We start from the raw sequence: 21281 nt of genomic DNA, 5'->3' as shown, positions 1-21281 counted from the left end.
ACCATTCTAGTTATTTTAAGATTCTTCTGACAGGTCCTTCTGATCTGAATCATTTCCTACAACTTTTAAACATGGTCACTCAAGCCTGGCATGGTGGCGCATGCCTGTAATTCCAACACTGTGGGAGGCCGTGGCAAGCGGATTGCTTGAACTCAGGAATTTGAGACTAGCCCGAGTAAGAGCAAGAACCTGTCTCTAAAAATAGCTGGGCGTTGTGGCAGGCTCCTATAGTCCCAGCTACTCAAGAGGCTGAGGCAAGAGAATCATTTGAGGGCAGCGCCTGTGGCTCAGTTGGTAAGGCGGCCCCATATACCAAGGGTGGTGGTTTCAAACCCGGCCCTGGCTGAACTGCAACCAAAAAATAGCTGGGCGTTTGTGGCGGGCACCTGTAGTCCCAGCTACTCGGGAGGCTGAGGCAAGAGAATCGCTTAAGCCCAAGAGTTGGAGGTTGCTGTGAGCTGTATGATGCCATGGCACTCTACCGAGGGCCATAAAGTGAGACTCTGTCTCTACAAAAAAAAAAAAAGAGAGAGAGAGAATCATTTGCGCTCAAAAGATTGAGGTTGCTGTGAGCTATGAAACCATGACACTCAATCCCAGGGTGACAGAGTTAAACTCTGTCTCAAAAAAAAAAAAAAAAAAAAGTCACTCAATTATCTCTTTCTAAACAGAATCCTCTCTACTGGTTCTTTACTGGTTACATTTTTGTATCTTTTCCAGAACAGGGTACCATCAATTATTCCCTCTTTCCTATCTTTCCACTGCTTATTTTCCACTCTTGTTACTTCACTGGCAATATTCAGATCTTTCCCATCTTAAAAATTTCTCACTCCCTGACCCCCTCTCCTCTCACTCCATTTCCTATGCCTTTAACACTATCATGGGCCAAATAGTTCTAAGCACAGAAAATACCAAGAGAAATAGACATTGGAGTTGTCTAGCAAAGGAGACGCTGTAACCGATTGTAATAAATACTCAATAAATAGAATATTGAGTATAGTGGGAATCCAGAGTAGAGAATAATAGTTTTTCTCCGGGGAACCCAGAAAGTCTTTACCAAGAAGGTGCCATTTGGACTGAAGAATGCATTGTAGAGTTTTGGAGGGTATATATAAATCAAGGAGAGAAAATAAAAAATGTATAGGAGCAGAGTATACATTTAAAATTATACTCTGATAATAATATAATGGTAAAATTAATGGTAGAATTATTTTCATTTATATTAGAAGGAATTGAGTGCATGGAGGAAAGAAACAGAAAGAGATAAGGCTGGAGGTTGAGGTTATGTATTCGATTATCCCTCTTGCTTAGTATCTTTTCCCATAACATTCTACTAATTTTCCCTATTTTCTACACACTGAGTCAAACAACATCTGACAGAATATCTCTTGTCACATTGGCCTAGTGTGGAAAATGAGATAAATCCCATTTATATGTTCTCTAATATTAGCCTTTGCTCTCTTGATTTTTAAAATTTTTATTTTATTCTTGAAACTTTGAATAGACTCAAAGGACTGCATTGCTATGGGCATTACCTAGAACTCTGCCTATACCCCTCTATTTGGCATAAATGAGTAAGGGCCACTTGGGATCCCAGTGCTGCACTTTCTCCCTGCTGCAGATTCACCAAGCATTCCTATTTTGCTTTCGTCTTTGCCACTCATCTTTTCCTTTGCTATCCTCACACCCACATAATCTGTTCAGTAACAATATTTATCATTTACTGGGTATCTACCATATGGCAGATTTTGCAAAAGATCCTTTCCAGACATTATATTGCTAAACTCTATGAAAACCTAAGAAGGCTGATATTATAAGTCCCATGTTAAAGATAATAAGGTAAATAATTAGGCCAAATTCATACAAGTAAAAAGTAGCAGAGATGGAATTACCTACGGCACTCAATCTCCAAAATCTAAACTCTTTCTACCATGCAATAATTTTCCATCTTTGAATATTACTTTCCAGGGCGGCGCCTGTGGCTCAGTGAGTAGGGCGCCGGCCCCATATGCCGAGGGTGGCGGGTTCAAACCCAGCCCCGGCCAAACTGCAACAAAAAAAATAGCCGGGCGTTGTGGCGGCCGCCTGTAGTCCCCTTTGCTCGGGAGGCTGAGGCAAGAGAATCGCGTAAGCCCAGGAGCTGGAGGTTGCTGTGAGCTGTGTGACGCCACGGCACTCTACCTGAGGGCAGTACAGTGAGACTGTCTCTACAAAAAAAAAAAAAAAAAAAGAATATTACTTTCCACCTCTCTCTCTGCTTGCTGCCATGCTTCCAATATTTGCCTCATATACTATGTGTCTGTAGTCTGCTCTTTCCCATCTTGTCCACTATCCTGATCCCCAATCCTTTGTCTTGACCTTGTAATGAAAGCTATTTCTCTTTCATTCAAGTCTTTTATGTATAAACATCTCACCTCTGAATTTAACCATTACACCCTAAGACTTTATAATCAATTGAAAGTTCCTAAACCTGATTTGTCTAGTTGTTTTCCATGAGAAACTTACCTCCCAGGCCTATATAACATTCAAGGACTGCTAATATCTGTGATGCCCTTTGCCTATTTGGCCTATCATGGGCCTACTTGAAAACCCATACGTGTTTATACTATGAATCTATGTAACTCTCCCCAGCACTGTAAGTTAATTCCTGATCCAGTCACTGATGAGATATGATCTACCCATTCCCTAACTCTGAAAGTCTTTAGTAGAAATAGGGTGATGGCTGAGTCAGAGAAGGGGCTCACTTGCTGAGTCACAGAAGTAGAATTGATGTGGATTACTGAGAGGGATGCTTCCAGTGGGAAGCAGGTTTTCTCTAGAAGGAAGAGGTAGTTATATGAGAACTAGGGGAATAGTGCAAATAAAGGGAAAGAGATTCTTAAATTAGGGTAAATGGAGGATTTAAAGGAAAATCCAAAGTCCAAGTCTTAGCAGAGAAATAATGGGCATGCTCTTCAAGGTGCCATACAAAGGACAGAAAAAGCGTTAATTGTCCATTTAAGACAACACTTAATAGATACTAAGTCTACTAGCATTCTAATGTCCAGAAGGAGTGCCTTTGCTAAATTATAAATATTAACGTGTGATTCTCCAGTTCAAATCCTATGGCTGCCTATAAGTCTGAACTCCTTACATTGCATAGCCAGTCTCTCATAGTCTAACCACCACATTCCTGTATATCCTAGTCTTCTGCCTTTGTCAGACACTCAACTCAAGCTCATGCTCATGGAAGAATTTGCAGTTCTTCAATACAACATCCCCCTTCAAGGCGGTGTGCAATTGCACATACCCTGTTCTCTACTTGAAGTTCATTATAACACTTGTCACCTGGAAAGTGCTTATTCAGATCTCATCCTCTCTTTCAAATCACCCATAACCATTCACTCCCACTATTCATCTTCTGTCCATCATCCCCTGCTATCATTCAGTGCCACCTCTAGATTTATAACATGTTGGACCTTACATTTCATGATAACAGGTATCATTTTGCTTATCTATCACTACTAGATTTATGAATTCATTGAAAATACCATTTCATCCTATTTTTGGCATGTTTATTTTATCTCTAGTATCTAGACAACTCCTAGTAGATGTTTGATGTTCAGTAAATAAATGATTTGTGATGTTTAAGGGAGTAGAATGAAGATTACCAGAGGCTGGGAAGGGTAGCAGGGAGGAGAGATGAAGTGGGGATGATTAATGGGTGCAAAAATATAGTTAAATAGTTAGATAGAATGAACAATATTTGGTAGAACAACAAAGTGACTATTACCAATGATAAGTTAGGGTATACTTTAAAATAACTAAAAGCATGGAATTAGAATATTTCTAATACAAAGAAATGTTAAACACTTGAAGTGATGGATACTCCAACTGCTCTGATTTGGTTAATTCACAATGTATGCCTGTATCAAAACATCACATGTAACCTACAAAGCTATGCAAATACTATGTACCCATAAAAATAATAAATTAAAAAAAATAAAAGACCAGATCTCTCACCATAATCCATTATGTTTTTCTCTCTTTAGGAACATGGTGGATTACGTCTTCTTGGTTGAGTCTGACATGGATATTTTGGTTCAACTGTCCAATGGTCAGGTCTGTGGAGAGGTGTAGTGCATAGCCCATATCACATTGTAAGCTTTCACCTCTCCTCTTAAAATGAGTTGCTAAAAGGAGATAGAAAGGAAATAGAAGAAAAAACTAAAAGACTTTAGCATAGCCTAATCTAAATCCTAGAAAACTGGTGTTCTATGAAGTTCAAGAGTTGCAGGACTTTGTAATTCTCCTTGCCTGGGAAAGACTTTGGGCTCCAGAAGGATCATCAGAATGTGAAAAGTTTTTCTGCTTAATCAAAGAAAATGCAACATCACCTCAATTCATATATGTGGCAAAGACTCCTAAATCTAAAATTTATAGGTTATTTTGGACCTGTTAAATGCCCCTGTTGGATGCTAAGAGCCCAAGATGGGAGAGGTTTTCTATTTATATTTATTTTTCTTTTTCTATTTCTTTTCACTGTGTGTCTCTTCCCAGTCCTGTCTCACTCTCACTATAGATCTGTTTCTCTGCCAAGGACCTGGGCTGACTCTTTATATATAGACTTCTCCCATAGTTTCACCCAGACAGTAGTGCCTAGAACTGGATGAATCCAGGGTAACAATGAGCCCACTGCTTGGCAAGAATGACTGTTCTTTAAAAGACAAATCCCTAGGGATCTGATTCAGAAATGTTATAGGACTTTCAAGGGCAAAAAGGCAAAGAAGTTAGAGAAATCCCCCTAGTGATCTCCACGGGTCAACAGAGATAATACTAGATAATTATCAGACAAAAAAAAAAAAAAAAACAGAGGAAAGCAGCAACAGGTTCATGGAAAATCAGTCTGGTGACTAACCTTAAGCCTTGAGTTTTCTTTCTTTCTTTGGAGAAGTAACTATTACACGTGACCTGTTTCTTTAAGGTATTAATTTTATTGGCAGGGATGTTGGTGAGAGCGTCAAAATACAGAAAAGAAGAATTTAGTAGTGTTGATAATGCTAAAGCAAAACTTTCTCCCCGTTCCTTCTAACTAAGCATCAAAGATGTAGAACTGTACATAGGGCTAGGGAATTTAGCTTTGATAGGTAAAGCAAATTTAAAAGTTGTTCTTGTGATACTTCACTTAAAAGAATGGTTGCTAGTTCCACTAATATAAGAGGTATTAGTTCACCATTTTTTTTATGTCTGACTAGTACTCCATGATATACATATTATACCACATTTTATTAATCTATTCATATATTGATGCGCACTTGGGTTGTTTCTGCATCTTTGTAACTGTGAATTATGCTGCTATGAACATTCAAGTGCAGGTGTGAGTAAATACCTAGCAATGGGATTGCTAGTTCAAATGAAAGGTCTACTTTTATTTCATTGAGGTATCCATACTAATTTCTATAGAGGTTGTTCTAGTTTTCAGTCCCACCAACAGTGTACAAGTCTTCCTGTCTGTCTGTATCACAAGAATGGAAGAACAAGCGGTGCATCTTACAAGGGTATATGTGAAACTTGGTAAACGGTCTGTGAAGCTAGTGAATGATGCCCCATGATTATATCAATATACACAGCTATGACTTAATAAAAAAAAAAGAATGGAAGAACAAAAAACTCCTGTACTCACTATTAAATTAGAACTAAATGAAGAACACTTATGTATACATATGGAAATAACATTTATTAAAAATCAAGTAGTTGTGGGAGAAGAAGGGGATGGGTAAATTATACCTCATGGGCACAATGAGCCATGTGTGATAGGCACACTTATAACTTTGACTCAAACAGTACAAAAAGAATTTTGTATCCCTGTAATTTTGTGAAATAAAATTTAAGAAATAATTAGCAATAATAAAAGTGTTATCTCCTGCATAGCTCAATTCTCTCTCTTATCTTTAAAAGAGACTTCCTTTGTGTTGACTTTTCCTTTCAGGGGATTGTTTCACATTGCTGTTCTCTTTTCTGTATTATGTTAACAGTCATTGAGAAAAACCTGAGAGAGTGATTTACAAGGAGAAATGTTCTTTCCTAGAGATCTAAGAAGAAAACAAGACCAAATGAAAGTGAAGGGTGGGAGATGAGGCAAAGGACAGCAATAGGCAGTTGATAGTATTTCTGCTCTTACCTAGGTTGCAACTTTCTAGTTCCTCTAACAATCTTTCCATGTTTCCTTTTACCATAAGAATGATGGATGATTAGACTATGTGTCTGAGAAAAACTACAAGAATATTTCTCAGGCTTTTCAATCTCAAGAAATTTGGTCAGTGGAACAAGATCTGGCCCAGGCCTACTCACAAATTAGGTGGTCTAGATCTAATGTGTGACAAAAATGTGCCTTTGCCTACAATTTTTCTCTGCATTTATCTCTCTTTGGCAATAGCAAATGAGCTGGTAGCGGCTTAAGGTTATTTTACAGTATTTGGAGATTTTCTCAGTTCTCTGTTCAATACTATTCAATTAAAGATAAGACCAACAAATACAAATATATTAATAAGGAGAAATTTGGTGCCATCTTTACAGTACTCATGTAAAAATATTTGGTGCACTAAAATTCATGAGTGAGAACAGATGTATTTTGTTAAAACATACATTTGTATTTTTATAAAAACATAGAGAGCTATAAAGAGTGCATCAACTTATTCTCTCAATTAATAGCCTTTATGAAAAATAAAATGGGTAAAATAATTATAAAATTCAACAGAAAAAGTTATTACTATATTTACTTTGCTATTTTCGTCATTCATCTAATATATAGCTTCACATGATATTGTTCTCTGTGTGGTAATAAAGAACTCTGTTTTTCAGAATTCATAAGGTTTACTGATTTGGCTAATTTAGTTATTAATAGCTAAAACATGTCCACTTTAAGATACTCTAAATACTTCAGGGACTAGTAAAACTATCTATTCAATCAATCACTTAAACCAGAAACCTTTGAATATTAAGGTGTAACTCCTTTGAGTTAGTACTCCCCAGTCAGATGCTTAAGGTCATCTCTATTTAAAAAATAAATAAATAAATAAATAAATAAATAAAAAGTAAAAATGTGAGAATGGCCATGGGTAAGACCATAAGGACATCCGTAAATACATATGAGGAAGGCTTCACAAAGACTGAGTCTTATGTTGATGAGCTGTGTGCCTCCTCTGGCTACAAACTTCATATGTGTATGTAGTTTAAACTTTCTACAATTCTGTAAAATGTTTTTCATATTCCCAGATTTCAAACAAAAAAATTAAAATTGAGGACAAGTAATATTCCTAGGATGACTATATTAGTCAACATTCTATTACAAATAATGGAATCCACTCTAGATTGCTAGAGTATAAGAGGAATTTTTTTTTATGAAGAAATGTGTTTTAATTAAATATCAAAGAATAGCATCTATAATTATTTTACTTTTATTGTAAACTGTTTCTATTAGAAGTTTTAGATTCACAGAAAAATTACAAAAATAGTTTCAGTAACATCTTATACTAGCATGGCACATTTGTTACAATTAATAAACCAATATTATACATTATTAACTAAAGTTCATGCTTTATTCAGACTTTCTTAGTTTTTACCTAATATCCTTTCCTGTTCTAGGATCTCATCCAGGATACTATACTATATTTAGTCATCATGTCTTTTTAGGGTCTTTTGGCTAATAGTTTCTCAGACTTCCTTTGTTTGATGATCTTAAAAAGTTTTCAAGAGCACATTGTACCCCTTGATTGCACTAATGTACACAGCTATGATTTAACAATTAAAAAAAAAAAAGAAAAGACCCCTGAATAGAAGAATTAAATAATGAATAGTGAATCAGCATTATGATTATTTTTTAATTTGAGCAGCTATATGAATAGTTTCCTTGTTAGGGTTCAGTGCATATATTTTAATAAATTACAAACATTTTTGTACCCCCTCAACCTTTGGTCTGCATCCACCTCTTGATTCTCAGCCAAAGAACATTTGCTGGCTACCTACTAAGGTTACAAAAGTGATGATAATAATATATGATTTCTTCCCTTAGTAAGTTTACTAGTCAGGTGACAGGTATAATAACTTTACCTAAGTACTTTTTCTTCCCAAAACCCATAACACTAGTCTAATCCTGGGAAAAACATAAGACAAATCCCACCTGGGGTACATTTTACAAAATACCTGACCAATACTTTTGAAAACTTTTTAAAATCATCAAACAAGAGTGTAAGAGGAGTTTTGTTTTTGTAAAATCATTGACAGGACTGGAGAAGAATTCTTTTGGCTGAGTCCCAGAAGTAATTTTCAGTCCCAGAACCCACTTGTCTTGACCACCATAGAGAAAGTTGCTGTGGCTGCTGCTGCGTCTTCTGTTGGGCTAATGAATCAGCTGCTGGCTTTGGAACTTTTGCCATGATCCACATAGGCTAGATGTGCCTGCTTTCTTCTGCTGGTGACGTTTGTAAATCAAATTCTCATATAACTTTTAGTTGCCACACATTAAAGTGAGATCATGTGGTATTTGTCTTTCTGTGCCTGGTTTATTTCACTTAACATGATGTCCTACAAGTTCATCCTTGTTGCTGAAAATGATAGGATTTTCCCCATTTTTAAGACTAAATAGATGGAAGAATAAGTGTTAGTGATCGATTGCACAGAACAATGACTACAATAAATAATAATGCATTGTATATTTAAAGATTGCTAAAAGAGTTGTTTTTAAAAGTTTTCACCACAAAAAATGGTAAGTACGTGGGATGATGAATTTATTATTCTGATTTAATCATTTCACATTATAAACATATATCAAGGCATCACATTGTACCCCATAAATATATGCAATTATTTATTTTTTAATTTTTAAAATGATTGTATCTCAGCCTTTTGGCTCAGATCAAGTGTAATTTTTTTAATATTTAAAAATATCCATGTAAGTGCATCAGATAAGAGCCTAAACATGGATGAAAGCCATGTACTTTTAAGCTTCATAGCCTTGGCATATTAGAAAGCTCATACTAATGTACACAGATATGATTTTATTAAAAAAATAAAAGAAAGCATTGAAGATATAAAGAGCTAATGCATGATATTTGCCTCAGTCATACACATGTATAACTAAATTGGAAGAGTTAAAGAGAATAAAATATTTAAAGTTGGAAGTATTCCATAAAGTTTTGGCACTATGATTAAGAATTGAAAGTATTATCCACATTAAGACAGGGAATTATGCATCAAGTATTATTTATTGGCCATTGAATACATAGTAAGTGGTGATAATTTTTAAGAACATATGTTATAAAAAGTTTACAACCTACAATGAGAAATAATATGTGCATTTGAACCATTATCAGTACAAAGCAGAATCTGGAAGAGTATTAAAACCAAGATATAGCTAGAAGTTGTTTCTTTTTTAACAGATGTGGGGATAAATAGGCATAAGTTGGAAGCTGGAAATAAATAGGGAGACCACCATGGAGGACTTGCCTGAGTTTAAAGATATTATAAACAATCCTGCTTAACTTCTATTATTATTGAATAATTTAGGATAGCATGCCTCAAGCACTGTGCCAGATGCTTTCCCACATATTTATTCTTATTTCCCTTCATAGTAAGATTTTAATGTAGATATTATGACCCACATTTTATAAGTGAGGAAACTGAAGCCTCCCCAAACTGAAGTTTTAGTAACCTATGAAAAACAGAAAACTAACCATTGGGAATGGCAGAATCTTAAGCTAAATATTTGTCCCAACATGTATCCACTTTCTCAATATTTTCCTACATACTCAACTCCCAATGAGGGAGCTTAAAAGTTATAATTTGCTATTTATTGGAAGATGGTGTGTCTATGTGAGTGAATTACAAGGACCTGGGAAAATGTACTGGGGAGAGTCTTCCACAGATCTTAAAATATGTAAAGATTTACTCTGCCAAGAGACGAAGAGTTACCTAAAAAGAAAAAAAACAGAGGGGTGGCTCTCTGGGTAGTGAACTTCTTCATACTAGTTCTGGAGGAACCATGACCCTCTGAGGGGCTCACAGAGTCATAAACGGCATAAAAGCTAGGCACAATATGTTTGACACCTGAGTTTAAATTTACTGACTGTGTTAGCTCAGACATCTCAGAATCAATTCAACTGAGCAGTGGCATCATGTGGATGGAAGAAAGCAGAAGCATTTATGGAGAAATACTTGAAAGCTTAAATGTGAAACATATGGTTTTGGTTTTGTACTTTATTCAAGTTTTGTCCAGTATTCTACTTACGTAGGAAATGAAGTAGCTTATATTATGTTATTGATTTCAAAATATAAGTATATGAGAGTTTTTAAAGTGATATGTTTATCCCAGGAATTCTCACAGGGATTTACTTCAATTTGACTCTTATTTCAAATGCCATATCAGTCAAGATACCAGCAGGAAACAGAAAGCAATTTCTGCTGCTGCAATTTTCGAGTAAAATTAAAGGTCATGACTATTCACAGAGCCATGCAAGGTGAAGACACGCAACAAAAGATCTTGAGCCACATACGGACTAGAGTATAGAAACTGAGTGACAGCTGCAGCCTTGGAAGAGGTGACTTTGTTGCAGGAGTTGTAGCCACTACCAGAGTCACAGAACCAAACCAGGGAAGACATTTCATGTCTTTTCTTCTGAAGGCTTCATTTCTCAGCTGGTACCTCCCATTGGCCCAACCAAATTAGAAACCAGAGGCCAATAGAACCAGGTTGATACAGTCTGTGAGATCAAATTTTCTCACCTCCTTGGAGATGGGATATGCAAAATGATAGAGGAGTGCAGAGAATAGAAAACTGGGAGATGGGGGGTGAGAAATAGAGAATGATCAGCACAAGAGTCTATAGTAACAGGTACTATGGCAGGTATTGTAGATGCAGTGATGAATAAGGTTAGTTCCTACTCTAGAAGAACTCACAATTTAGTGGAGAGTCACATGCATAAACTGAGAACTGATACCTGTTATTTAGAAGGAAAAGGTGCTGCAGCCAAAGCCATCAACTCACCTTGCTCCTGCTTTGCCCCATCAGTGACTATCATTCACCTGGTAGAACTTCCATTAGCTGGAAATCTAGTAGTTGCAGAAACTAAAAATGTCTTTATTGTATATCTACTTACTGTATATCCACAAATCGTTATTAATAACAGAAAATTCACAAATTGCAAGATTTTTATTAAAGATGAAGCTACTTTTTCATGTGACCCTTTTCTTCCTCTACTTCAGTGTGCTGTTGCCTCTTTTGACTCTTGGCCCTTCCTCTCCCCATTACCCCTGACCCTCACTACTACCCATCGTTTTTCATCTGTCTATTTCTAAGCATTAACCTAAATGCTACTTTTGCTAGAACATTTTCTGTGACTATCCTGGCCATCTACCTACTATTTGCTTCCATAATGCCCTGTTCTTGTAGCATCACACTTATAATATGAGATATAATTGTGCCTTTATTCTCCTGGATCATTTTAAACTATTTAAAGGAAGAATTGGCATCTATTTGTTTTGTTCACCATTCTATCCTCACAGGATATCAAAGTGCCTGATATAGAATAAAGAGTATAAGAAATTATAAATAAATAATTTGAGCAAGGCAAGAGTTGGATATGCCCTAACCACTGAAGTGATGAATGTCATCAGAATGGATGTTTAATATTGGGGATAAGTCAAATACAAGGTTGAGCTAGAATAGGTGGGAAGATGATTATACTAAGGTTCATGAATTCTAGAAAAATTTCAAAATAATAATAAAGAGAATTAGTGGGTCCTTTTAATTCAAGTCAATAATTCTTAAGTAGTAAAATATCATAAGAGCAATATATAAGGAGTATTAGTTAAGGTATGCTGAATAACTTTGAGAGTGGTTTAGATGAAAATGGGAGCACAATTTTAGACTCCCACTCACGAGGGTCAGAATATAAAATCAGAGTAGCTCTTCCTGATCATTTAGGTATATTCAGTTTCAATTCAATAAAATTTTATAGAATTTTCTCTGGTATACTACATTTCCTTATCTAGTCATAAGATGAATCGATGATATTTAATATTCTCGTCTTAGAAAATTTTGCATTTATTTTTCACCTAATTTGTATGTAGAACTTATATTTTAATGATATAGTGAGGGTTTGAGCTGCAATGTATACTGATGTTAATTGATGTATGATATTCCATTAGTTTGCTGATGTAGTCATGATGTAGCATGGAGGACCATAAGAGTTCAAGACCTCAAAACAAATGTCTCAAGAGACACAGTTAAATTGCAAAAGTTGCAGTGATAATAGTTGTTTCATTTCTCATGAAAGTATTGATTCCCATTCTAAAATGAAAAGTAAGCTTTTATAATCCAAGAAGTAGTCTAAAATTGTAAGAAGTCTGGGAAATTATCAACATTATTATGAATACTAATAGTAGTCCATTGTCACTAATCTGATGCAATCACAACCACTGCTATCACCTCCATTAGTATAACAACGTGATCTGTTATCATCACATCTACACATATTTCAACCACAGGATTACTTGTTCCTTCCAGACATCAATGTTTATTAGCTAATATGTTTCTAGAATTGCTATTACAGAATTTTACAGATGAGAATTCAGTATGGTGTATTTTAGAACTAAACACCCTGGGCTCAAATATTAGCTTTCAAATAATGGCTTTGGTATTAAACAATATTGGACAACTTATTTACCCTCTCTGTGCTTTGTTTTCCTGATTTGCAATATCAGGAGATTGATCTTAAGTTACTCATAATGTATTATATGTATTCTGTGTAAGGTGCTAAGAACAGCATATTATTTATTTATTTATTTATTACATATTTATTCTTATATTATTCCAAGAATATCTACATTGTATAACAACAGTTTAAGATTAAAGCAATAAATGCAAAACATCCTGTTTCTTCTTTAATTTTTCTTTTTTTTCCTTTACTTTTTCCATCTGTGATTTGAGTGGTAATAATAATAAACACAACCATGACAAATGTGATAGGAGTGACATCCTGTGGAGAACACTGTCTCTTCCCTCAAGGCAGCAGGCTCAGCTGGGCAGGAAGCAGTGGCCACCCATCAAGGTCTTTTTGATAGCATTCTTGACTTCCTTGTTCCTTAGGCAGTAGATGAATGGATTTAGCATGGGTGTGAGAACTGCGTACACAGCTGAGATCAGTTTGTTGGAATTAAATGATGCAATAGCTCTGGGCCGGACATACATAAAAATCATGGCTGTGTAATAGATTGTGACTACAGTAAGATGGGATGCACAGGTGGAGAAGGCTTTCTTCCTTCCCTGGACGGAAGGTATACGCAGAATGGTAGAGGCGATGTAGATATAAGAGAGGACAGTGGTGATAAGCGGGAACACAAGAATGACAATAGCCAAAGCAAAGTCCACTAGCTCAGCTGTGGACATGTCTTTGCATGCCAGTTTGAGGATTGGTGAGATATCACAGAAAAAGTGGTTCATAACATTAGAGCCACAGAAAGTGACATGTGAGATGAAATAGACCTTAATGACAGAGACCATGAAACCACTCATGTAGGAGAAAACTACCAGCTGTACACAGTAACCTGTAGTCATGATGACTGAGTATCGCAGAGGGTGGCAGATGGCCACATAGCGGTCATAGGCCATGGCTGCCAGGAGCACACACTCTGTGCAGGCAAGTGAGACAAAGAAGTAGAGCTGGGTCATGCAGCCTGTGAAAGAGATGTGTCGTCTCTGCAGGAGGAATCCATCCAGCATCTTAGGGACTGTGACAGAGATATACCAGACCTCCAGAAAGGACATGCTGCTTAGGAAATAGTACATTGGCCTATGAAGGGAGCCAGTGACCCAAACAGTGAGCATAATAACAAGATTCTCTACTACCACTAACAGGTAAACCACAAAGAAAAGGAAGAAGAGAAGGACCTGCAGCCATGGGGCTGTGGGGAAGCCCACCAGGATGAATTCACTGACCACAGTGATGTTTATTCCCAGCATGACTAAAAGCACTGACAGAGATCCAAGTCTCTCCAGTAACACCACAAAAAATGAAGATGGCTATGGCGTCAGACAAAAGATGGAAATAAGTTCATAAGTCAGCATTTGCTGTGAATGAGACTCAAAGTATTAAACAATTTCTGTTAGTAAGAACTCTTCTTCACATCTGAAGCACATATTTTCATTAAAGTTGTTCTCTAGTAAAAGTCTCCCAGAATAAAAATTCACTACCACTGCAACTCACGTTCACCTTGGGAGACAATGATCAGAATGTCAATATTTACATCATTCCTAGCTCCCTTGTCAATGAACAGAGACCCACTTCCAGCTCCCATGTTGATTCCAGTTCTCTGTTTAATTAGAAACTCACTGCACAGATATTTAATCCTGCCTGAAAGGAAACATGGAAGATAGAATCAGGTCAGAATACAGTTTCAGAAGTTTAATATTTGGGTAATCTCTAGGCTTTGATCCAGCACAGTTTCTTCAAATTAGAACCTGATGAAAATTTAGAATTATAATAACTATTGGAAAATTCTTTAATGCCTCCTGCACTGACTTCACATAAAAATGCAAAGCGTTAGCTATTAAATACAGGAAGAACTTCTTATTTTGATCCCCACCTATTTCTCCAGTTTCATTTCTTGTGACCCTCTAAATTATATTTCATGCCTCAAACATACTCAACTTGGTTTTGCTCACTAAGCACACTATAATCATTCCTACCTCCATGGCTATGCAAATACCCTTCTCCCTTTCTATTAAACACTTTCCTTATCTTTATCTGCTGATCTGAGATTCATGATTCCATTTAGTAGACATCTATGCAAACTGCGTCAAGTGCCTCATTGCCATTTGTTTTCCAATGCACACCTTTCCCATGCATCCAGATTTCTCCCCACTACACTACAATCTTCCAAAGCTGAAGAGCCTTGCTCCATGATTGAAACAAATGCCTAAGACAGTGACAGGCAAACACAGGAATATGCATAAATATGGATTAACAAATGGCTTAATAAATCCCTTAGAGTTTCAGGATAGGTTAAAGGCAAAGGGAAATATAGCTATGTCTTCAGTGACAGGCAGGAAATATCTATCAGACTGTACATCGGTGCGTCCAATGCTTGCACATCTGGGACACTTTAATGAAAAACATATCCACAAGGTCTGAGAACATTAGCTCTGAGCCCTGATTTCAGTTCACTTGGAAGTCAGGATTTCTAAGCATCAGTCATCATCTCATGCTCTGGCCCAGGAAGTTGAGGAAAGGGAGAGGAAACCTGAATGCAGTATAGGACAAGTGAATCCTGTAACGCTGGAAGGCAGAAGCTTTAGTCCTTTTAATAAAATCACATCTAATAAAATCAATATTATTAACTGATTTATTATGTGTTCCTCTTACTCCTTTTTTCTTAAAAAAGTGTGGCTATAACTTATTTTTATTAGGTGACTGTGAGAATCCATGAGTTTTAAATATATTTAAATAATCACTAGTCTGTTAGGTAGGTGTTTTTATTTCTTTATTTTTTTAATAGTTGAATTTGTGTCTACTTTTTTCCTTTTTTTTCTGGCTAGCACAAAAGTTTGCATTTGACTCTCAGCCTCCAACCTACATTTGTAGTTTACTAATAAGGAGGTCTTGGCTGTGTTTTTCAATGCCTTTGACCAAATGTTTTTCTTATGAAAAATAAACTTATCTGGGGGCAGAGAGTATCTAGTTTTACCCATAATCTAGCCCCAGTGGGAAGCAGCACCAATATGGAAGACCTTACTCCTGGGACATTTGTTTATAATCCACAATTCCACCATCAGTCACACAAATATACATATACACGCACATACAATATATTCACCTCTGCATAGAATTTAATAGCACAGATTTTAGTGTTAGAGCAATATTTCAATCTTGTTTGCATCACATAATATTAATAGCTGTGTCACACTTGAAAGATAACAATTACATATTTCCATACCCTCTTATATAAAATAGGAAAAATTATAATAATGCTTACCTAAATGGACTGTGTCATGAGAATTAAATATAATAATTCATGGAAGGCACTTAACATAAGACTTGACCCAAAATTATTATATTTTCTGTAAGCATTAATTGTTATTATGTCACATTAGACTCATACATATTTACTCAGTTATATGTGTGCATGTTTTCACTCACATACATTTATAAACACACACACATTCATTGTCACTTTTATTCACTTTTCTTGTTATATTCTGTGTAATAAAACAACCCAGGTTTACTAGAGTACAAGATTATAGCATCCCTTAACTTTTTCCTAATTTCCTGTTGGAAGAATTGCATTTATTATTTGAGCACACCCATGTTTCCATTATATTTTCCTCCATTTTTTGCAGCAAACGAAACTCCAGAGGATATTGTTTAAAACATGTAGGAATACGAAATTATCTCATTCTACTTCCCTGTTTTAAAACCAAAAACACTGAGCTATGAGCTTTCTAAGATATTCTAGGTAAAAAAAAAAAAAATCCTGTCGTTATGTTATAAGATTTCTTTTATAGTTCTGAATATGCTTGCACTAAAGTGACAATATCAACACTGTCAAGCAGACTTCTTTCAGAACAGGAAATGTATCATTTCTGCCCTGGAAATGTACTGGATGTACTAGATCTTTCTTTCCCATTTTGTTTCCCAGAACAAAATTCTGCTATTTAAGAATGTTACTTGCAGCCTCTTTTCCAAGTCCTTCTTCATCTTTCTAGGAGTTTTCTTCAGGAATACCTTGGTATCTCCAACCACTCATCCTGATCCATCTATCCTTACTCTAATAATTAAGAATTTTTCAGAAATTTATACTGATCACAAGATTCTTATATACTAACGAACCTTGAATGTTCCGTGCTCAGCCTACTTGGTAGTTATGGCAGCTCTATGGCAAGAAGACAAGAGCAGGGATGGGATAATATATTCAGCACTTACCTACCTTTTCCCTGAGTCTTTCCCCCAAGGGTCAACTTATACAAGTCCATCCTGGCTCTAGGGAAATGTAGGGTATGTACTGCCAAAACTATGTCCAGGAGACTTGAGAAGCTAAATCTTCATTCACATATAAATCCTTTTTTATTTAGTTTTTAATTAAAATTATAACTGTATACATTTGTGGGGTACAATGTGATGATTTGATATACAATGTGTAATGCTGAAATCAAATTGATTAACATAATCATCACTTCATTTATTTTTTGTGGTAAGACATTTATAATTTACTCTTAATTATTTATATAAATTCTTGTTTATTCTTGAACCGTGTTTATTTACATCTATGGATGTGATGTGGTCTTTTTCACTTACTCCCATATGTAAAATGATATAACATCAAATTATTCAAAACTCAAGCTAAGAAATTGTTTAAAGGTGTGTTAAAGGTAATAGAGGCACTCATTCTTTTCTATGCTTATATAAAATAATCTTCCTGCTTTTACTGATCTCTCACTACATGTAAGGCATTCTTTTGTACAGTCTTTGGATTAAAACTATGTAGGTCCTGATCTCTGTCCTCTGAGAACACACAGTGTTGCAAGTAAAATAAGAAGAATGGCATAATTAGGATAGAATGTGACATGTGCCATAAGAGAGGTGCAAACAAAAGGCTCTGAAAGCTCCAAAGAGGGAAAAATTCTTTATGACTGAGGAAACCAGAAAAGAGTTCATCAAAGAAGTGTCATGTCAGAATCATGGAAAGAAGACTGCTTAGAAGTAATATTGTCAAAAATAATTTTGGTTCATGAGTTAGAAGACTTGGTTTCTCGTTTAGGTTTCATCTTTTAAACAACTAACCTTAGAAAAGTGTCTTTATTCCTCAGTTTATTCATCCATAAAAAGGGATAACAATATTTTCCTTGTCAATATCTTATCAATGATATTAAGATCAAAAGTCATATGGGAAGTGACTTCAGAGAGATGACAAAGAAGGAGATCCTTTAAGTCTTACAACAATTGGCTGTCGACAAATGAAAAAAATTCTTGGGGAAGTCAGGTGTCCATTTAAAAAGGAGTAGTGAGTGCTCGCTTCGGCAGCACATATACTAAAATTGGAACAATACAGAGAAGATTAGCATGCCCCCTGTGCATGATGACACGCAAATTTGTGAAGTGTTCCACATTTTTAAAAAAAAAAAAAGAGTAGTGGCCACAGTGGCTCACACCTATGGTCTCAGCTCTTTGAGAGGCTGAAACAGGAGGATCACTTGAGGCCATGAATTCAAAACCAGTCTGGGCAACATAGTAAGACCCCCCATCTCTACAGAAAAGTTTTTTTTTTAAATTAGCCATTCATGACTGCAGGTACCTCTAATCTTAGCTACTCAAGAGACTGAAGCAGGAGGACTACTTGAGCCCAAGAATTTGAGGTTACAGAGAGCTATAATGCAATGATTGCACCACTGCACTCCAGCCTGGGCAACAGAGCATGACCCTGTCTCAAACAAAACAAAACAAAACACCAAAGTGTAGCAACTCAGTGGAGCAAAATCTCAATAGTCTCACAGTAATGTATAATATACTATAATTAACTATATCCACTATAATGTGCAATGGATCTCAGAATGAATGCACATTCTTCTAGAGAGCACACAGAACATTCTCTGAGTTAGGTCATATGGTAGGCCACAAAATAAGCCTTAAATATTGCAAGAAGATTAAAACCATATCGAGCATCTTTTGTAACCCAAGTAGTCTGAAACTAGAAACCAGTAACATGAGAAAAACTGGAAAACTCACAAATGTATGGAAATTAATGGACATGCTCCTGAGATCTTATGGATCAACATAGGAATCAAAAAGAAAAAAATATCTTGGGACAAGCAAAAATAGAAACACAACATACCAAATATATGGGGTGCAACATTTGTAGCAATAAGCCCAGGCATTAAGAAAAAAGAAACAAAACGTGGGGAAAAAAAGAAAGAAACATCAAAAGTACACCATCAACTTTGTACTACAATGAATTAGAAAAATAAGAGTAACCAAACTTAAAGTCAATAGAAAAAGGACATAATAATAATTGAAGCAAGATTAAATGAAATGGAGATTAGAAAATAATAGGAAAAATCATTACCAATGAACTATAGAGTTGTTTTTTCCAAAGAGATAAAATTGACAAACTTTTAATTAGAATAAGAAAAAAAGAGAGATAAATGCTTAAATAAATAATTCACAAATGAAAGAGGAGACGTTACAACTGATACCACAAAAGCACAAAGGTTCCCAAGAGATTCCTGTGAACAATTATACTCCAACCAATAGGATAAGTTGGGGAAAAAAGAATAAATTCCTAGAAGTATATAATCTGCCAGGATTAAATTATGAATAAGTAGAAAATCTGAACAGACCAATGATTAGTAAAGAGATTGACTTGATAATCAAAAATATCCAATTAAAGACATCTTTCTCAAACTCTTACAATAATTTGAAGGTATGAGACTACTTCCAAACTCACTTTACAAGGCCAGAATTACCCTGATACCAAGCCACAAATGAACACTATGATAAAAGAAATTTTCAGGTCAATATCTGTGATGAACATAAATCCAACAATGCATTAAAAGAATAATTCATCATAATCAAGCAGGTTTTTATCCCAGAGATGAAAGGGTGGTTCAACATGTACAAATGATCAACCCATGAGGAACTGCAAAGGATATAAATAACTAAAGCAAACTTGAGAAGAAAAACAAAACTGGTGGCATCATGCTGCCTGATTTCAAATGATTTTATACAGATACAGTAATTAAAATAGTATGGTACTGTCAGAACAGAGACATAGACCAATGAAACAAAACGAAGAGCCCAGAGATAAAGCCACACATATACAGTGAACTATTTTTCCATAAAGGTACCAAGACTACACAATGGGTAAAGGATAGCCTTTTCAATAGATGAGGTTGGAAAAACTCAGTATCCACATGCAAAAGAGTGAAATTGGACCCTTACTACATAATACACAAAAAATCCACTTAAAATGAATTGAAACATGTACTGAATGAATTGAAAACTTACAGATAAGACCAGATAAAACTTACAGATAAGACCACAAAAATCCTAGAAGAAAACAGAGAAAACGCTTATGACATTGATCTTGGCAATTATTTTTTAGATTTTACTCAAAAGCATAGGCAATAAAAGCAAAAAATAAACAAATGAGACTATAATAAACTAAGTTTCTGCACAGCAGAAGAAACAATTAACAGAAAGAAAAGGAAACCTACTTCTAGAATGAGAGATAATATTTACAAGCCAAATATCCTAGAACGGCATTAATATCCAAAATACATAAGGAACTCAAGCAACACAATAGCATAAAAATAAATAACTTGATTTTAAAATAGGCAAAGGATCTCAATAGACATTTCTCTAAATCAGACATAGAAATAGCCAACAGATGTATAAATGATGATTGATGTCACCAGAGAAACACAAATCAAAACCACAATGAAATATCATTTCACACATATTAGTCTAATTATTATATATATTTCAAAATATCAAAGAAAAATAAGTCTTGGTGAGGATATGGAGTAAATGGGACCCTTGTATACTGTTCATAGAAATATAAAATGGTACAATCATTGTAGAAAACAGTGTACAGTTTCAAAAATTAAATATAACACTATAAGATATGATTCAAGATTCCCACTTACAGGCATATGTCCAAAGGAAATAAAATCACTGTTTCAAAGATGTACTTTCACTTCCATGTTTAGCATTTATTATTCTCAATAGCCAAAATATTGGAAATAACCTAAGTGTCCATCAACAGATGACTAGATTAAAAAAATGTGTATGTTTGTACAACTGAATATTATTCACTCTTTAAAAAGAAGGAAATTCTTTGAGAAATCTCCATACTGTTTTCCTTGGAGCTTGTACTGATTTGCAATCCCACCAAGTGTGTACAAGCATTTCTTTCTCTCTGCATTCATGCCAGTATCTATGGCAGTGGTTCTCAACCTTCCTAATGCTGCGAACCTTTAATACAGTTCCTGTGGGTTGCAACCCACAGGTTGAAAACCACTCATCTATGGTAATTGGAACTTTTAATAAAAGCTATTCTAACTATGTAAGGTGCAATCTCACTGTGGTTGTAATTTTCTTTTTTAGACAGTCTCACTTTTTCACCCCCTGTAGAGCGCTATGGCGTCAGAGCGCACAGCAACCTCCTCAAACTCTTGGGCTCAAGTGATTCTCTTGTTTCAGCCTCCTGAGTAGCTGGGTCTACAGGAACCTGCCACAATAAAAATCTGGCTA

The 21281-nt window shown here is 35.5% G+C and overlaps 1 protein-coding gene and 1 non-coding gene across 2 annotated transcripts; one reads left to right on the top strand and one right to left on the bottom strand.

The window, feature by feature from the left end:
- Positions 1-13051: 13051 nt before the first annotated feature.
- LOC128564416 (olfactory receptor 6-like) lies at positions 13052-13996 on the bottom strand. The gene has a single exon (XM_053559899.1). It carries the CDS (start codon positions 13994-13996, stop codon positions 13052-13054), a length of 945 nt encoding a protein of 314 aa, XP_053415874.1.
- Positions 13997-18037: 4041 nt separating this feature from the next.
- LOC128566124 (U6 spliceosomal RNA) lies at positions 18038-18143 on the top strand. Its single transcript, XR_008374420.1, has one exon. It is a non-coding gene; the product is annotated as a U6 spliceosomal RNA (small nuclear RNA).
- The last annotated feature ends 3138 nt before the right edge of the window (positions 18144-21281 follow it).

The sequence above is a fragment of the Nycticebus coucang genome, chromosome 14 (genome assembly GCF_027406575.1).
Source record: "Nycticebus coucang isolate mNycCou1 chromosome 14, mNycCou1.pri, whole genome shotgun sequence".
Taxonomy (NCBI): Eukaryota; Metazoa; Chordata; class Mammalia; order Primates; family Lorisidae; genus Nycticebus; species Nycticebus coucang.
Note: the sequence above shows the minus strand (reverse complement) of the source record. Positions and strands in the feature narration are given on the sequence as shown.